Source organism: Ovis aries, chromosome 24 (assembly GCF_016772045.2).
Source record: "Ovis aries strain OAR_USU_Benz2616 breed Rambouillet chromosome 24, ARS-UI_Ramb_v3.0, whole genome shotgun sequence".
Classification (NCBI taxonomy): domain Eukaryota; kingdom Metazoa; phylum Chordata; class Mammalia; order Artiodactyla; family Bovidae; genus Ovis; species Ovis aries.
This window is the reverse complement of record NC_056077.1, coordinates 23345725-23364990: the sequence shown is the minus strand read 5'-3', so window position 1 is coordinate 23364990 and position 19266 is coordinate 23345725. Positions and strand designations below refer to the sequence as shown.

Sequence of the window (19266 nt, the reverse complement as noted above, 5' to 3'; positions counted from 1 at the left end):
TCCAAGAGTACCTTTAAGGAAGCTGAGCTGTAACTGTCCACTGCAGACTTGAAACTTTGAGCTATAACTCTCCACTGCTCCCTAATGTACCTGAGCTGCTTGTGACACTTGCTTCTCCTAAAAACACCAGATGGCTCCAGGAGCTTATAAAAGACCTTATTTCGTAGCTGACTCAGAATTGTTGGTGGCCACTTAAGTCTGAAGTAACCTTGGGCAGTTACATCACCTCACTGAGGAGTCAACGTCCTTAACTCTAAAACAGAGGTAATCTTACCTGCCTTGTAGGATTTCCATGAGAACTAAATTTTGCCTAGTCAGCTCTTACTCCTCCTTTGTTTCTCATCTCTAGCTTCACCTCTTCAAGAAACTTTCCCAGACCATTTCCCTCTAATACACACAGACTCTCAGCACCATGTTCCTCTCGTTGGCAGTACCTGCCACAGTTACAACTATCCATTGTGTAACATCTGCCTCTCTCAACAGCAGCAGAGGATGCTGTTTTTTCTCACCACCTATCACCATGCCTGGGAAAAGAAAAAAAAAAAAAAAAGAGGCTCAATAAAAATTATTTTAAAAAGACAAAAGAAATGAAGTAAAGGAAAGTAAACTTTGTAGACAGCTGTGTAAAGACAACTTCTGGTATATACTAGATGTGCAGCAATGGTACCCCATTCCAGTACTCTTGCCTGGAAAATCCCATGCATGGAGAAACCTGGTGGGCTGTAGTCCATAGGGTCGCTAAGAGTCGGACACGACTGAGAGACTTCACTTTCACTTTTCACTTTCATGTATTGGAGAAGGAAATGGCAACCCACTCCAGTATTCTTGCCTGGAGAATCCCAGGGACAGAGGAGCCTAGTGGGCTGCGGTCTATGGGGTCGCACAGAGTCGGACACGACTGAAGCGACTTAGCAGCAGCAGCAGCAGCAGATGCCCGGTAGAGTCTCACCTAATGTCTCTTGGCTGTTAGAATTTGCATGTCAAGATTTAACTAAGACTTTCTCTGAGAAAAGCCACTAAGTTCTATTTTCTAAAAGGCTATCTACCCAAGTCCCCACCCCCAGAATAGGGATTTTTCTTTTTTGCTTTGCACGCTGAGGTATACCAAATGCCTAAAACTGCCTGGCACCTAATCAGTAAAAGGATGGAGAGAAGGATGGATGGGTGGGCACTGTTCGGGGGTTTCACATAAGTTGGGTGACTGGACAACTCCTCCCGGCACCAGCAGGAGGAAGCTACAGCCCGTTGGAGGGACTCTGAGCCAGAGAAGACATCCCCTCCGAAAATGTTTGCACCCCCTCACCCCCGCCGACTTCCCGGGTGTCCGAGACAGTAAGAATCTCCCAGGCGAAGAGTAGACCCTTCCGCTGCCCTTCAGGCAACTGATGGGAACATTTACAGATGCGGATATTCACAGCAGCTCCCACAGGCAATGAGCCAGTGCGGCGCCATGTGCCTCCGCGTGGGCTGCAGTCCCGCCGTCCGATCGCCTCACGCAGGAGTCCCGCCAGCACGCGACAGGGCCCAGAGCGTCACGGAACCCTCCGCCAGGCAAACGAGTTCTCATACCGCGCGACAGAAATAACTTTGCACCGCCTTGTCAGTAGCGCTCCTCCACCTCACAGTCTCCCCGCCTCCCAGATTCCCCGGCTGAGCGAGGACGCCCACTCCCCTTTCTCGTGCAGTTCTACCGCCTCCAGCAACGTGCCTGTACTGTGTCCCTCCGCCCCGCGGACGCAGCGCGTAAGCTCTGCCGCGCCCCTTCTCATTCCTAAAGTGTTTCAGCAGCGAGTCACTGCGCTGCGCGCTCTCGCGAGAGTCCACAGCGCAGCCCCCTCCCCCCAGCCCCTCGCCGGCGAGGGAGCCTCCGCTGAACCCCATGGCGCACGGGCGCGAGCGGCGCATGCGTGGCCGCGGCTCCCAGCGCCCCCCGCGCAGTCCGGGAACAGAGCGGACGAGCAGCCAGTGAGGATCCCGTAGCCTCTATCCTGCGAAGCGTCGTCTGGTCCCCGCAGCTCCTTTCCCTTAAGGGGCAGGGCCGCTTGGCGGCTTTCCTCAGCGTGCGGAAGTTTCCTGAGGACGGCCCAGGCCACCTTGAGCCAGAAAAGCCAAGCGCTGGCCTCGGATAACGCCGGCCCCTACCACCCGCCCGCAGCGGCCTGGGCGCGCCGCCGTGCCCCGAGTCTCGAACCCGGAGCCGGGAGGGGCTTGCACACCCGGCCCCACCCACTCGGGGCCTCGCCTCCTCGGGATCGCCTACCCGGGCCCCTGACACACCCCCTCCCGGCCCCGCTGACGGCCCCCGCCCTCCTGTCCTCGGTCCCCTAGATTTTCTGGTCCTCTAGCCTCGCTGTTGCAGACATTGCACTAAAAGATGAATCCTGAAAAACCACATCGCGGGGACATATATTGTAGCGAGAAGAGGCCGAGTTTTTGGACCTTAGATTACAAGTTCACCTTTTCAAGGGCCTGGGATAGATTTGAGTAATCAGCCTAGGGTACCCTGTTCCTGCTGACACTGCCGTTTTCACCTCCGTTCCTTCCCATACTTCCAAAACCATTAGCAGGCGGCTCTCAGAGGTTTGACTTCCTTGAGTCTCCTTCGAATCAGAAGTAAGGTTGACCTCCGGGTTAGAGCATGGCTGCATCCCTGGACCCTCAGACCGACGCGCCCCTGGAGGTTGAAGGATGCCTCATAATGAAGGTGGAAAAGGAGCCCGAGTGGATATCGGAGCCCATTCTGGAAGGATCGGATAGCTCTGAGTCCGAGACCTTTCGCAGATGCTTCAGGCAATTCTGTTATGAGGATGTGACTGGACCCCATGAAGCTTTCAGTAAACTCTGGGAACTTTGCTGCCGGTGGCTGAAGCCAGAAATGCGTTCCAAGGAACAGATCCTGGAGCTGCTGGTGATTGAGCAGTTTCTCACCATTTTACCGGAGAAGATTCAGCTGTGGGCACAGAAACAGTGTCCGGAAAGTGGAGAGGAGGCGGTGGCCCTGGTTATACATTTGGAGAAAGAGACTGGAGGACTAAGACAGCAGGTGAGAGAGGCTCTTCCAAATTTTTATGTTTAGCAAGGAGAGGGTGGAAAGGAAAGTGGACAAGAGATGCATTGCAGAAAATGCAGATCACAGAAGGATAAATAGTAATGAAAGATCTTTAAAGGGGATCTACCTAAAAAGGATCAGAATTTCATATTAAATAGGAAAAAAGCTTTGGTTGAACTATTATCTTGCAAATGACACTAAACATTATGCATCTGAGTATTTGTTTTAAATCTTTGCATAATGTTTCCCCAAAATTTTGAGAGAACAATACATTATGCTTCACGGGGTTTGACTTCTGCAGCTTGCTCCTAAAGAGGGCTGTTTTGATCCCTCTCAAAATAAAAAAATAAAGAAAGGACTTCATCAGTTACCCAGGGCCTCCTGTAATCCTTTTATATTCCAGTCCAGTCTCCTGAAGTGCCGTCAGTGTCATCATCCTTGTCACCCTTCTCCATTTTAATCTCTGATCCTTATTGTCAGTGACTTTGCATGCTCCTCTAATTGTTTTTCCAACAGCCCTTTCCCTAACCTCATGAAATCCTGCAAGATTTGCACTTTCACCTGGCAAGGGATTTGCATTTATGTAAAGACCTGTCTATTAGCAAGTTGCTGTGCTGGTCAGAAATAGACACTCAGTGTCAAGATTAATTTTCTAAGTTTTCATTTCACTAGTGAATTAGTGTTCTGAGAACTTTCACTTCTCTGTGAACCTAATAGTATCAGAATACTCAGTATTCTGATAACAAGGAGGTCTGTATTTTACTCTTAACAGATTTTCCCTCTCTGTGTATTCCCCCCTCTCCTGTTCCCTTCTGCCTAGACTTTTGGATAGCACTATGGACCCGATGTCCTCAGAGGTCCCATTGGGAATAGAATGAAATTTTCACTCCTTCTCACATCTTCTGTCCTTCTTTGATATCTTTCATGGGAGAATTTGGCCTGATCCAGCCCTCTTTTCCTCCCATTTTCCATTATGGCATTGCCTTTATTTCCCAGGTTAGCAGTACTGTGCACTCGGAGAAGCAAGCCCCCCTTGGAGCAGCCTGGGAGGTGGCAGACTTTCAGCCAGAGCCAGTGGAGGCCCAGCCCAGAGTGACGTCTCAGGAGGAAGCTGAAAGCCTCCACTCAGGACGCCAGGAGCAGCCGAACCGAAAGAGAGAGCTTCGACCCTTACCTCAAAATTGTAAGAAGAATGTAGTGCTTGCCCTATGCAGAGACCATGGCAGATTTGTTTTGTAGCCCTAACATTCTGACTTGTTCACTGTAGGGCCCTCTTGATACATACTTGAAAATAAATTGAATATTTGGGGAGAAAGACTTCATTAGCTTCAAGAGTTAGGAATATGGGTGACGACTCTTTGCGACCCCATAGACTGTAGCCCACCAGGCTCCTCTGTCCATGGGGATTCTCTGGGCAAGAATACTGGAGTGGATTGCCATGCCCTCCTCCAGGGAATCTTCCCGAGCCAGGGGACCCAGGTCTCCCACATTTTAGGCAGATTTCTTTACCGACTGAGTCACCAGGGAAGTCCAAGTAAAAGGGATCTTAAGATGAAATTTGAGAAAGTTTAAATTGTCCAGACTGGCCTTCAGGTCTCCTAATGTTATTTAAGACTCTGCATTCTGCAGTCAGCTTGTGGCTTTTAGTCCTGCATGTGTATGATTTCTTGGCTGGCTATAAACACCTTGAAAGATTGGAAGAGGTAATGAGATTTATTTTCAAAAGTAATTCACAGTAAGGTATCACAGAAGTGACATGTGAGAGGGATAAGACTTCGCAGAGAAGGGACCACTGATGTTCATGTCTGCCCTGGACATTAGTGAATCAAGTCAGATACAAGGAAATTAAGACTCATCCTCCCCATCCCCGCAGTGTAATGTCAGGCTTAAAGAGAGGAGTGGAAAGATCACTGGACCTAGAGCACAGTATAAAAAAGCATGGGTGTATATCCTTTCTCTGCCCTTCTTTCTTTGTGATCTAAGCAAGTAATATTAATCAACCTCTGTATTAATACATAGAGATTAAGAGATTAGGCTTTAGAGGAAGACAATCTGGGTTCAAAACCTAATTCAGCCATTCTTTATCTGCCTGACCTTGGTCAAGTTGCAAAACTTTTTGAACTTTCCATTCTGTCATCTCTAAAAGGAAGATAGTAAGATTTTAGCATAGATTAAAAGAAGCCTCGTAAAAAAGTCAGTGCATAATAGTGCTCAATAAATGTTAGTTTCCTTTCTCCCATAATGGTATGGTTATTTTTAAACTTTCAAATCTATCTGATTTACACATCAAGAGGCAAGATTCACTGCTACGGACACCACCTCCTTATCTGTCCTGAAATTCATGTTATGATAGAATGCTTTGCAAATATTAATGGTTTCTGGATTCTTTAATGTTTGTTCATCAACATCAAAGTTCCTGTGTTCCAGAGATGTTATGGGGAGGGAGGTGGTGGGAGGGGGGTTCATGTTTGGGAACGCATGTAAGAAAGATTTTAAAATTAAAAAATAAAGAATTAAAAAAAAAAAAAAAGTTCCTGTGTTCACATGGATTAGATGCTGTCAGTTACTTTACCTGGTAAATGTATAGTATTTCTGGGTTTTGCTATTCCAGGGTGATAAGGAGTTCCTAAAATGGGAAAGTTTGTTCTATGGAGGTTCTTACTGGGGGTATGGAGGACAGGAAATTTGAGGGCTAAGTATCTCAGAAAGGCGAATACCTTCTAAAAGATGACATAGGATTTCAGCCAGGTGTGCTAAAGGGAATAATATGTTTCCAAGGAAGTGGTTCCATTTGGTTTCGTAGAAAGTAGTAAAGCAAGCTTCTGAGTTCTTGGTCACAGTAACATTTATTTTTGAAGTTTTCCTAGGTAGTGCTAGGGCAGAAGTTAGACTGCAGATTTTCTTATACTATATAAGTTTATTTCTTTTCCTTCCACCTTTCCGGGGGTACGTTTGCCTTTAGTATTCAGTACTGTGTGTCTATATTTGTTAACTTTATAAGGATGATATTTACTCAGAGGGGATGAATTTATGCTAGAGATTGCAAACTGGTAACTCATGTGCCAAGTCAAACTTGTTTCTCAAAGAGTTTGGGGATGGAGGTTTTGTTTGTCTGTAGTTCTCAAGGTTTAAGACTTGAGATTGTACATAAAAATCCAGCTTTCTAGCTTCTCTTGAAAAACGTTAGAAACTCTGGCTATGGCAGGGCCATAGTCTAACAGGGAGGCATCACCCAGAACCAAACACTGGACCTGTGCTCTCCAGTTCCCCACAGTCCTCACCTCCCCTCTTTTCATGATGTACTTTGCCTGCTTTCTTCCTGAAAGCATCTGCATTTGTGAGCCCTGCTCATGGTTTGGAGCATTATTCTGAACTCATGGAAAAAATGACCAATTTTTGTTGGTTTTTTCATATATGCTCATCCATAAAAGGAGAAGCAGAATGAGTAAAAGGGCCAGAGCCCACAGCACTAATAGTTTCTTTTCTTCTTACAGCTCGGCCTTCTCCCTGGGTTCCTTCTCCTGCTAATGAATGGAACACCGTAGATCAGGACGTAACAGCCACACGAGTTCCTGTCAGGTCCCAGGTAAATTGTAACAGTTTTCTCTGGCCTAACTTCCTAGGATATTCAGTCACAATGATTTCAAGCCTCTGTACCCACTCCAAGAGACTTTTCCCCCATTGTTCCTTTTCCAGAAAAGACTGCACGCAGCCTTCTGAGTATTCAGACTCCTTGCTGGGTCCTCTCTCTTATGATTCTTTATAGTACCTTTGCTTCATTTGACACATAATGTATACTTGGTTCTTTGATTTCAGTTTTTATTTAGGGCTTTCCTATCCTTCATCCGTGATCATTCATCCTTCAGAACCTATGTGGTTATCTTGGTAGTCATTACTCTTAGTGTGTTACAGGGACCAGTGAAAGATGTCCACACGGCAAGAGGTTTTTCCTACAAAAAGAGTGTGCATCAGATTCCTGCTCACAAAGACCTCTACCGGGATATTAGAAAGGAGAGTGTTGGGAACATGGTCTCCCTGGGTAAGGATTCTATCCCTTTGCAAATAAAAGATGTGAGGATTTCTAGTGTATTCACTTCTACTGATAGTAAAATAGTTATATAAATGTTGTCATTTTAAGGGCCATGGGTTTTCTAGTCATTTCTGTGCTCTAGCATACCATGCTCTCGTACCTCACTCATTCCTCTCTTCCAATTTATATTATAGATTTATGCATATTCTTATGATTTAGTGATTAAAACATTAGAGAGGTTTATAGCTGATTGTCATGTTATTTAAATATAAAACTCACCCACATCCACTAGACTAAAAACTCTATAAAATCACAAGGTATTTTTAGGATTTGTTTTTGTTTAACATACAGTAACCCCAACATTGTGCACAGAGCCTGTCTATGGGTGATACCCAGCAAATGTTCATTGAATGGATAGAAATCTGATAAATGGAAGAAAAAAAGTGATTTAAATACAATACCCATGTGAATTATTTAAATAGCACACATTTTTACAAGCACACATAACCACTTGTTAAGTGTAATTTTACAAGCAAACTTTTGAAGAACTGTATCATCTGCTTTAACAGCAGGGATAAATATGCTTCATTCATATGTAAGCTGCAAGTCAAAGATTACTTATGAATAGAATGAAAGGCCTAAAATGTGTACAGTACACACTATAGATACTACAGACCTGTGTTGTTTAATAGAGTAGCCACTAGCTACCCGTGGCTATTTCAATTTAAATTTATAAAATTAATTAAAATCAAATGAAGTTTAAAATTCAGTTTCTCAGTGGCAGTAGCCATATTTAAGTTATTCAGTAACTGTACTGGACAGCACAGTTACATAACTTCGTCACAGGAATTTCTGTTTGACAGTACATGTAGACACTAAAGTATAGAGATTACAAAATGGGCCATGTCAAACTGAATGAATGAAGATAAACCAACAGTTGTTTACGATCAGAAAGCAATTAAAGCACTTGGAAAAAATTGCCAATTTAAGATGATACCAATGACACACCAGTAACAAAGCACTCTTCCCAAAACAGCAGGACCCTTGATTTTAACTTTCACTTAGGGCATCCGTGCTTCATTGCTGACCATTCATCCTTCAGAGACTTGTGTGGTTATCTCAGTAGTCATTGCTGTTAGTTACAGAGACCAGTGAAAGGTACCCACGTGGCAAGTTGCCCACACAATAGGTGTTTCCTAGTGTTGCCTTGGATCTCACAGCATCCAGACCTAGTAAAATGATGGATTAGAGGCCTTAGTGAAAGCTGCTGTGAGTGGGTTAGAGACCATACTCTGCACCTTCAACTGTAGCCCAGTGATTCCATGTGTAATAATTATATACGGAAAAGCTCAGGGACACCTCGCACAGTGTTTTATCTCAGATTGTAAACTAAAGGCCCGTGAATCTAGCCTGAAAATTTATTTGGGCCTTGCACAGAGTTGTAACTTAAAATTTGTTCATAAATCTGGATTTCCAACATCTCTTAAAAAACCTACCGTCAGGCACATTCTCACACTGCAGCAGGTGACCAGAGCAAAGTGGAGGAACTTGTGCTGAACGGCCAGGGCTCTCACACCAGCCTGCCTGGTCCTTGCAGATGTTTGAACTTCCATTGTCCGTGCCCTTCTCTCATGTGAAAATGAAGAGCAGATCCTCAGCCCCAGGGTTCTTTCAGCAAGGATTTGATTTAATGCTGCTTCTCTAGGAGCGGCTTCCTTGATAACTCAGTTGGCAAAGAATCTGCCTGCAATGCAGGAGACCCCGGTTTGTTCCTGGGTCAGGAAGATCCCCTGGAGAAGGGATAGGCTATCCACTCCAGTATTCTTGGGCTTCCCTTGTGCCTCAGCTGGTAAAGAATCTGCCTGCAATGCGGGAAACCTGGGTTCAGTCCCTGGGTTGGGAAGATCCACTGGAGAAGGGAAAGGCTACCCACTCTGTATTCTGGCCTGGAGAATTCCATGGATTGTGTAGTCCAGGGGGTCGCAAAAAGTTGGACACGACTGAGTGACTTTCACTTCACTCTCTAGGAAAATTCCATGAAGCTCTTTTGTGTGTTTTCTATAGAAGAAAACTAAATGTTATTACATACCTATTAGACATTAGACATGTTATAGATGATCACTTATTTAATATTACTAGCACCTTGTTGGGATTCCCAGGTGGCTCAGTGGTAAAGAATCTGCCTGCCAGTGCCACAGGAGACACAGGTTCAGTCCTGGGTCAGGAAGCTGCCCTGGAGGAGGAAATGGCAACCTATTACAGTATTCTTGCCTGGGAAATCCCATGGATGAAGGAGCCTAGTGGGCTACAGTCAACGGGGTCACAAAGGGTCAGATGCAACTGAGCATGCATGCACTGACCTTTGGATAGATGATATTATTCCCTAGGAAACTGAGGCTCAGAGAGATTGAGAAACTTCCCCTCGTCAAAAAGTAAAGTTAAGTGGTAGAGCTGCTACTGCTAAGTCGCTTCAGTCGTGTCCGACTCTGTGTGACCCCAGAGATGGCAGCCCACCAGGCTCCCCCGTCCCTGGGATTCTCCAGGCAAGAACACTGGACTGGGTTGCCATTTCCTTCTCCAATGCATGAAAGTAAAAAGTGAAAGTGAAGTCGCTCAGTCGTGTCTGACTCTTAGCGACCCCATGGACTGCGGCCTACCAGGCTCCTCCATCGATGGGATTTTCCAGGCAAGAGTACTAGAGTGGGGTGCCATTGCCTTCTCCGAGTAGTGGAGAAGTGGTGGAGCTAGGATTCAAATTTAAGACATTTTGATCTCCACAGTACTGTAAGGTAAAAAATTCAAGTTGCTTTCCTATTATTGCATCTCTTTCCCATTAATTTGGCTAGAGTGTCTCCAAAAATTCATGACTTCTCACCTCCCACAGCCCCAGTGTGTGTGTGGTGTGTGGGGGTGTGTGTGTGTTGAGTGGGGGATTGAGGAGATACAGGGAACAGCTGTAAGCACACTTTATAAGTAATAAACACCAGTTCATAGGAACATGCTGTGAATCTAACAATGTTAGATACTTGAGAGACAGTCAAAGGTAATAAGTGTTTCTTACCCATAAAGATTTTCCTTTAAGAACTAGCTGGGGAAGGAAGTGGTACATACATGAGATGTGAAACGGTAGTATAAGTTAGTAGGTGATTGTGAGGAATAACTCATGCAAGAATCTAGTGTGCACTGTCATGGTTGAGGAAGGCTTTAGGAAAAAGATGAACTGGACAAGATCTTTAAAGGATAGCTGTGAACAAGGGGTCCAGGAGAGCATGCTAAGCAGGACCTTGGGGCATGCAGTCATGATCTCCCTAGCCTGAAACGTGTTTGTTTCACTGTAGGAAGCACAGTGTCTGCAGCTAACAAGATAGCCCGGCTGGAGCCGAGAAAGGAGCCATGGACCATAGGTCTGCAGTCCTCTAATAAGAGGACTGTCCTGCGAAGCAACTACATCAAGGAAAAGTCAGTTCATGCTATTCAGACCCCTGCAAGGAATGCAGGGAAAACATGGAGAGAGCAGCAGCAGTGGGGTCTGGAAGATGAAAAAATAGCAGGCGTGCATTGGAGTTACGAGGAAACTAAGACTTTTCTTGCAATTCTCAAAGAGTCTCGCTTTTATGAAACACTTCAGGCTTGTCCCCGAAACAGCCAGGTATATGGTGCTGTGGCTGAATGGTTGCGAGAATGTGGCTTCCTCCGAACACCAGAACAGTGTCGGACCAAGTTCAAAAGTCTGCAGAAGAGTTACCGAAAAGTGAGAAATGGCCACGTGCTAGAACCCTGTGCTTTCTTTGAGGACATGGACGCTTTGTTGAATCCTTCAGCTCATGCTTCATCCACAGATAAGCCAAGGGAGATTCTGTCTCTCCCCAGACTGAAGAGAATTGGCATCAGTGCTAAAGAACAGATCAATTTGGTGGAGGAGGAAGAAGCTGCAGAGGAGTCTGATGGTGATGAAATGGGCGTTGAGTTTATCCGGAAGCCTGAGCTTCATGGTGCCCCTGTCATATTTCAAAACCTGAGTGGTAAGAATGGTGCTTTTATTCTGGTATGAGAATGGATGATGTGGTCTTGTGGAAAAAGAAGTAGACCCCCAGAAGTGACCAAACACAGGGAATTCTGACACACACACTTGCCACTCATCACTGTGATTGGCCACGTAACTGAAAGTGCTCCTAGGTGTTCGTTGCTGCCCCCAGTGCAGTCTGAATAACAGCCATGAAGGATTCTTTTTCAGATTAGAGCACAGCATGGATTTTGAGTATTTGGAGTCTATGGAAGGAAAATAAATGGAGTCCAGGGTACTAAGGGATCTAACATTATTTAAGAATTGTTATAATACAGTCAATTGTGTTAGATTATAAAAGTCAAGGACCCATTATCAAGGATAGCCAGTAAAAGAATGTGTAACCAACAAAAAAAGAATTGAAAAAAAAATGAAATTCTGAAAGAAGAAAGGAGAGAAAAAGGAACACGAAGTAGATACAGCAAATGGCAAGAAAAAAAACAGGATGGTAGGTGTGTATCCACATGTCATTAATTATAAATTTAAAGGACAGGTTTTTCAGATATATTTTTTTAACTATATTTACAAGAGATACATCTTTAATATAAGGACACAGAGACATTAAAATTAAAAGGATAGAAAAAGATACTATGCTAAAGAATGATGTTGAAATTTGGGGACTGGGAAATGGAGAACTAAACCACCAGTTGACAGTCATTGCGTAACAGTTGACTTATCATATAACTACTTAGAACTCAATTTTCTGTCTTTAAAATATGGCTTAGATTACGAGCCTAGTTGTTAGTGTTAAATGAAATAATATGGATGAAGGCATTCTGCAGATGCTAAAATGCAATAGAACATTGCCTGGTGTCACAGTTATTTGTACCACCTTATGAAAAAGAGGATAGTTTCTTAGATAAAATGGAAAAATAAACCAGACTAGGAGAGCTGAGACTGTAATCATGATTATACCTATTCAAAGGAAACAAATCTCAGGGAAAAGATGGGAAGATGTATTACACACATACAGGTATTCACCATTCTGGAGATCCATAAACCTGAGGGTCAGACAGTTTCAAATTTGGGAATCCAGTGAGACTGAAGGAAACCCATGAGGCAGAGGTTAGAAAAGACTTTACTACTACAGATTACAAAACACCCCAAAAGCATGTTTAACTATATTCAAACATACTCTTAAAACTTTAATTCTGCTATAAAAGCAGGACATCTGCTTCTCTTACAGATCATTTCATCTCTTGAAGTAGAGGACTCAGTAACATCAAAAACTACTCTAGATATAGTTCTCCTCTTCAAAGAAGATGAGCTAAAGAGCTGATAGCAACTCATGTTGTTGGGTGTCTTAGTCCATTATTCCTAAAAAAGTTTTTTAAGGCAGACAGCTGACTCCTTAATAACCATAGCAACAGCAGATTTAGGGGCTACATTTTTATTCTAACAGATAAATTTTGAGATCAGTATATCAATTTTAAAATCCTTTTGGGTTTTTGACTAAATAGATTTGAGAATTTATATCTGTACAGTTTGAGTCTTCCTACCCAGAAATATAGTGTCTCTCCATTCTTTGTAATTCTTTTATGTCTTTCAATATAATATTATAGATTTTTTATTCAGACCCTCTCCTTTCTTGCAAAGCTTATTCCAAGACATATCATTGTTCCAGGGAATGGGATTTGTTTTCTTGTACTTCTTATATTTTGTAATGTATGAAGGCTACAGGCAACTTATGTCTTTGAACTTTACCCTTGAATGGCTGCAGACACCTTGTATCTTTGAACTTTATCCTTGAATGGCAGGTGTGCACTGGGGCTACGAGGAAACCAAGACTTTCCTTGACATCCTCCATGAGACTCGGTTTTACGAAGCACTGCAAGCCTGTCATAGGAAGAGCAAGTTGTATGGGGCCGTGGCTGAGCAGCTGCGTGAGTGTGGCTTCCTCCGAACTCCGGAACAGTGCCGGACCAAGTTCAAAAGCCTTCAGAAGAGTTACCGCAAAGTGAAAAATGGTCATGTGCTAGAGTCCTGCGCATTCTACAAGGAGATGGATGCTCTGATTAACTCGCGGGCATCTACTGCTCCCACCAGCTCCCCAGAAGAAGCCCCATCACCCTCAGTTCAAGAAAGAGAGGACATGGAAATTGAACCCCAGGAACCTACGGTCTGGGAACCTGAGGAGGACTCCCAGGAGGCTCTTGTTGAAGACTCTGGCAGTGAGAGAATGAGTGAGGAAGAAATCATGCAAGAACCAGAATTCCAGGGACCTCCAGGTTTACTGCAAAGCCCAAGTGGTAAGGATCATTGGGGCCCTGGGGTAAAGGAGGAGTCAGTGGGATTACTGACAGATTAGGAGAGCTGGCACATCACATGTGCATATCTGTTCATTAAACAATATTTGTGTGTCCTGTGCCATTTGAGGAGAAGGGTAAAGTAGCAGTGAATAAAACAGTCCCTGTCCTCATGGTGCTTCTGTTCAAGGGAGGAGCTTACGTTTTCGTGATTTAGTCCTTGGGATCCCAGCCTTGGTTTTTGTGTGTAGGGGGAAGATAATGTTTTATATCTCCTAGAAATACTGTTGGGAAGAACTTGGAATTATATGTGAGAAAAACTCAGGCCAAGGAGACATGTTGGTAAGCTCGGAGCAGAAATGTCTGTTACGTGTGATATGCATAAGAAAAAGGCAGAGACAGAAAGACTTTATTCTGGTTCTGAGCTCCACCTGCGGGTATCCCACCAACCACTGAATGCCCTCACAGGCATCTCACCAGCAGCCCAGCCTTAAAAGTTTGAAAAGGAATATCAACACCTTCCTTCCCACAACATGGCTCTTCCTGGTGCCCTCCGAGTTCACACACATGCTCTTTGGTGGTATTTTTATGAGAATTTGTAGTCGGCAAGATGAAATTGTTGACTCTGGAACTGGAACTGCTGAGTTGATAACTTTGGAAACAAAGTCCTTCTGTACCATCTCTGGTGAACCTTGTATTTTAAGATGAGCTCCAGACCTGTCACCAAATTACCAAGTTCTGTGTAAGCCAACTGCTAGGCTGTAACTTCCTCCAAGGCCCAGATGGACCCAATCAGAACACTTCCAAAGATGACGTGATTAGGGCTTCTTATGTAAGTCAGTGGATTCACTGATGGCTGTCCATGGGACTGAAAGAAAGTAAGACCCAGTACATCAGAAAAGAGTCCCCCTTGCCTGAGGTCAGTGAAGCACACAGAGGCCTTAAGGTACAGGGCCTGTCAGCTGTATTATTTATATTAACCCAGAACTGGTCTGAAATTTTTATTGTCTTCTTTTTTTCAGATTTTGAAATTGAAAGTAGTATCAAGGAAGATGCAACACGGGTGATCTGTAAGGACATGGAGCAGCATAGGGCATTCATAGAAAAGTCTAAAAGGGTCATTTCCCAGAATGTTGATCCAGGTAAATATCATAAAAGGGATTGCATCTCAGGAAGACAGTGGGAAAACCTTCATGGAATCCGACAGGGAAAACTGATGCCTCAGCCTCGAGATTTGGGGAAAGCCATAGTGCATCAGAGGCCTCTCGTGGGGAAGAGGCCCTTCCGGCTCCTCAGATATGGAGAAAGCTTTGGAAGGAGTGCGCGTCTCATGTGCCGCATGACCCACCAGAAGGAAAACCCTTCTAAGTGTAGTGTCTGTGGGAAGTGCTTCGGTAGAAGCAGGAGTCTAGTCCGACACCAAAGAATCCACACGGGAGAAAAACCTTTCAAATGTCTCGACTGCGGGAAAAGCTTTAATGACTCCTCCAACTTTGGTGCCCACCAGAGAATTCACACAGGAGAGAAACCCTACAGATGTGGAGAGTGTGGGAAATGCTTCAGCCAGAGCTCAAGTCTCATTATACACCAGAGAACCCACACTGGAGAGAAGCCCTACCAGTGCGGAGAGTGTGGGAGGAGCTTCACCAACAGCTCGCACTTCAGCGCCCACCAGAGAGTCCACACCGGCGAGAATCCCTACAAGTGTGTGGACTGTGAGAAAAGTTTCAATAACTGTACGAGATTTCGCGAGCATCGGCGAGTACACACCGGGGAGAAGCCCTACGGGTGCATCCAGTGTGGCAGACGTTTCAGCAAGAGTTCTGTGCTCACCAAACATCGGGAGGCTCATGTGAGAGAAAAGCTGCTGCCACCCCCGCCAGCATTCTGCTCCCCGGAGAACCCCCTCAAGGGCAAGACTGATGAATTCAGGCAGACTTTATGATGATGAGCTCTTCTCTTCCTAAACGTCCCCTTAGTCATTTTACCCTGATCTCACTCTTGGAAGCAATCTTTTCTTAGCTACAAAGAGTCATTGCCAAGATAAGCTTGAGAGCATAAATAAGCTAAAGGCTTGGATCCTGTTCTCACCTCTGCCTCTTACTTGATTAGTCTGTTCCTCTCCTTCTATGTGTCTCAACCTTTTCCCTTTAATAAAGTGAAGAAGATACAGGGTCTGAGTGCAGAGGGAAATTCTCTTCAGTATGTCGAGGCCACTGCCGTGGGATCGCTAAACCCAGCAATATCCAGAATCCTTCAGCGCAGGGGAGACTTGTTGCCAAGGAGATGAAAAATGTTCAAAGTCGTTTTCATTATCCACCACATGTGATCCCGGATGCAACTCAATCACAGTTTCCTGTTTGGGTAGAAATTTCAGGAGCCTGATAAGAACCACATCGGATCTGTCTTGGTTTTGAAGGTATGTACAAAAGGAGATTGAAGATTTTTTCGTTCCCTTCAGGAGTCTGTTTCAGTGTACCTTTTTTGTGTCAAGAAGTTGATCTAAAGAGCTCGGGTAGTGTTTCTGTATTGTCACTGAAACAATGCCCTGCCCTCCATAGAGAAAGGATGCAACTGATCATCCATTGTCCTTTGTAGACTGACTCTCTCTGTACCTGAAGACTGACATGCCCTTGGCTGTTGCCTCTCCAGCCTAGGCATAATCCAGTTCCCTTTACTGTTTCTTGTAAGTCCTACACTTACCTCTTCGTTGTTCTGGGTGCCCTTGTCTGACTCTTCTGAACTACCATGCCTTCCTCAGACTGAGTAGCTTGCATGCTCCTGATGTGTCTCATTAAAGTAGAATTCAGACACTTTCCAGTTCTGAATGTGTAACTGCTCTGGTTTTTATCTAGAATATGACTGATAGGTGGCAAATTTTCTGCCTCCCAACCCCACACTTATATATAATGTTATATAATTTTAGATAGTTTTCTAAAACTCTGAGGAGCCAGGGAAGAAGTGAGTTAGAGACCTGAAACATTCAATATTTCAAAGACCAGTTGGGCTCCTTAGCCCTGCTTTAGATCAGGTAGTCACCTTGGTCCAGACCAGCACTCCAGGGCAGTTTGTTAAGTATACCGTTGTCTTTTTTTGAGGCTAGCCCTTGTTCATGTGGTCATAAACCTCTCTGTAGAGCTGAGTAATTTATACAACTCTACAGCTCACTGATTGAAGGTGGAAATACTTTCTGATACTTCCAGCCCAGAACACTTAATGTTTTCCACACTTAACTGTTGGTCTGAAAAGTCTCTTTGACAACCCCCAGCACTGACCCAATAACTACTGAAGGAAGAGTTCAAATGGGGAGATAGTTCACTTACAGATGTTGCAGGTAAACACCTGGGATTTGGTCATCCAAAGCTGTTACTTCAGGATGCGACCAGTGGCATTTATACCCTTAAGATGACGGTGACCTCAGGGGACTTTGCTTTGGGAAAGGAGAAGTCACAAGTTTAGTGGAAAAATAACCAGAGTCAAGGCTGTGTGTAGATCATTTTTTCACTTTTCTCCTTTTCTTTGTCAGATGCTGTCTTATTAGAAGACATCTGAGTATGTTTGAATTTTCTGAAACTTAAACAAGGAGGATATAGGCAGGAAGGAAGGAAACCCAACCTATGGTGTCAGAATAGGCTGTGGCCTGTTGGAAGGCAGGTGACTCAGGTAAACGTTGATAAATGTTTCTTTCTGACATTCGTTAGGAGCATTACGATTGTCCACATCTCACTAGGTTGATTTCTGCTGTGTTGTCCAAATTATAAATTCCTAATAGTTTAGTGCAGTTTCATGTCACTAGTGTGCCCAGCACAGAGAGGTGTGTGTGGTGCCAGTGGGTGTGTGCTTGTATTGTGTAGATGTTCTGGAATTCCTGCTCTAGAGAAGATGCACATTAATAGAAATCACCACTTAGTAATAGGTGCCCAGGGTTGATCATTATATCAAAGCATGATTCAGGAAAGTAGATGATTTACTATAAATATTAATTAAGCACGGTTATGTGTAAGGCTATGTTCTAGGCACAGTGAGGGATATAAAAATGAAAAAAGGCTTGGTGTCTGTGCTCAAGAAACTTGCAACATGGTGAACGAACTATTGCAGCAAAAGATAATGCCAATGACATTCATGTCAGTTATGGAACATTATTTGTTCATTAATGAAAGAGCCACCTTCTCTCGCAGAAGAGTTTTTCTCAATGCCTAAAATCGTATTTTCTACCTCCGTCTCTTAAATTTCCCCAATGGCCAGAAAGGCTCAGGAACCATTCCTTCTCCAAGTGGAACAATCCAATTCTGTCTGTCATGTCTGGGATCATGCCGAGGTGGAATTTGGGTCCCCTTACCTATTCTCAGTTGTAAGTGGGCATTTGGACTTGTATTAAATTAACTTAATGAACTTTGCTTCTATAGAAGGAGACAGTCCTACCCACCATCTTAGACCAAGGCTGTTGGTATTTTATCTTTTATCAGGTGGAACATGAAAGTCAAAAGTGAAGTCACACACTGATTACTATGTCTCATATCACATAACATTGCCTTCATGACAATCCGTAGAAGTTTTTTTTCCTAAGTTTCAGTAGCAGGGAAAGCTCTGATCCTAAAGCAAAAAAAAGTTACCTTACAAACACTGTGACTTTTTTTTTTAGCAACTTACTACTATTCTTTCTTTGTTCTGGCTGCTGGAACAAAGAAACTTACAAAAACAGAACTTTTAAGTCACCTCAGCCAACCACTTAAACCTGTATTTGCTTAATCCTGTCTTATATCTTTAAAAATTACCCCATATCCTATTTTTTTAAAGTGTACATAAGTAGTCATTTTATTCTCTGACTTCTTCACCAAGACCCTTTGGAGCCTGGCTGTATCCCTGCCTGCGCTTACTGTGTTACTCCCTCAAATACCCTAATTCTTACTGGCATTTTTATTACACATACAACCTACTTTATTCATCTGGAAGGAAACTTTTTTTTTTAAGAGGAAAACTTCACAGTATGCTTAAAACAGCTCAGGGCAGCCTGCCACATAGAATGAGCATTAGACCAGAAGCTGTAGACAGGTTTCATTCTTGTCACTACCACTTTCTGAGTGTTGTTGGACAAACCAGTCTCTCCTGGGCCTGAGTTCCTTATCTGAAGAGAAGTTGAGCATGATTGCCAAGAACACTCCAGCTCCAAGGTCCTGTGAGGCTGTGGGGCATCGGAAGAGAGAAGTTATAAGACCAGGCTGCCACCCTGGCTCGCCACTGCAGGCAGCATTCAGGCCATACTGAATCCATCCCATGAGTCCATCCCATCCTTCAGCAAGAGGTTGCTGTGAGCAGTCCAGGAGCATGCTCAGTGAGGAGAAGGACAGATCACTCATGTTCAACAGCAGGCGATAGACAGTGGCAGGTAGCTGCAGTGAAGAAAGCCGATTTGGGGACCTCTGGTGCCCCATGACAGATGAACCTCAACTCTGAGGGAGCCAGGGACACCCCAAATGCAATGCTAAGCCCTTACCTCTGAATGCATTCCTAGTATAAATGTATGTCCACTCATTGTTTTGTGTGAATGTTCACTTAGATGTCTTCTTGAAAACTTGTATGTGAAATAAATGTTTAAATAAATGACTCCCATTGGTTTTTGCCATAATTTGAAGGCTGTTTTCACTAAGGAAAAAGAGAACTTATTCAAAGGTAATAAAAGCTGATTCTCACAGCTAAAGAGAATCTCGGTCTCTTTTCCGGTCCACTGTTCTGCCCCACAGCTAGCAGGGGCCTCGTGTGAGCCCACAGCTATTCCCCTGCAGCAGTCCTCTGACAGTTGTCGCTGCCATTGTCCTAGAAGACACTTGGCTCTAATTCCAGAGTGGATTAGCCTTGGAGGCACACACTGGCTATATGC

The 19266-nt window shown here is 44.2% G+C and overlaps 1 protein-coding gene across 1 annotated transcript; it reads left to right on the top strand.

Moving 5' to 3' along the window:
* Positions 1 to 1934: 1934 nt before the first annotated feature.
* Positions 1935 to 19014, top strand: ZKSCAN2 (zinc finger with KRAB and SCAN domains 2). Its single transcript, XM_027961435.2, has 7 exons — positions 1935 to 3043; positions 4046 to 4232; positions 6544 to 6635; positions 6962 to 7088; positions 10418 to 11101; positions 12900 to 13391; positions 14411 to 19014. Exons 1-7 carry the CDS (start codon positions 2639 to 2641, stop codon positions 15331 to 15333), a joined length of 2910 nt encoding a protein of 969 aa, XP_027817236.1. The 5' UTR covers positions 1935 to 2638; the 3' UTR covers positions 15334 to 19014.
* Positions 19015 to 19266: the final 252 nt, after the last annotated feature.

What these genes read in the sequence shown, in the direction of transcription:
- ZKSCAN2 (XM_027961435.2), top strand. Translation starts at nt 2,639, where the DNA reads ATGGCTGCATCCCTGGACCCTCAGACCGACGCGCCCCTGGAGGTTGAA. An exon ending in TGGGAACATGGTCTCCCTGG is followed by an intron (nt 7,089 to 10,417) that starts GTAAGGATTCTA and finishes GTTTCACTGTAG; the next exon opens with GAAGCACAGTGTCTGCAGCT. An exon ending in CATATTTCAAAACCTGAGTG is followed by an intron (nt 11,102 to 12,899) that starts GTAAGAATGGTG and finishes CTTGAATGGCAG; the next exon opens with GTGTGCACTGGGGCTACGAG.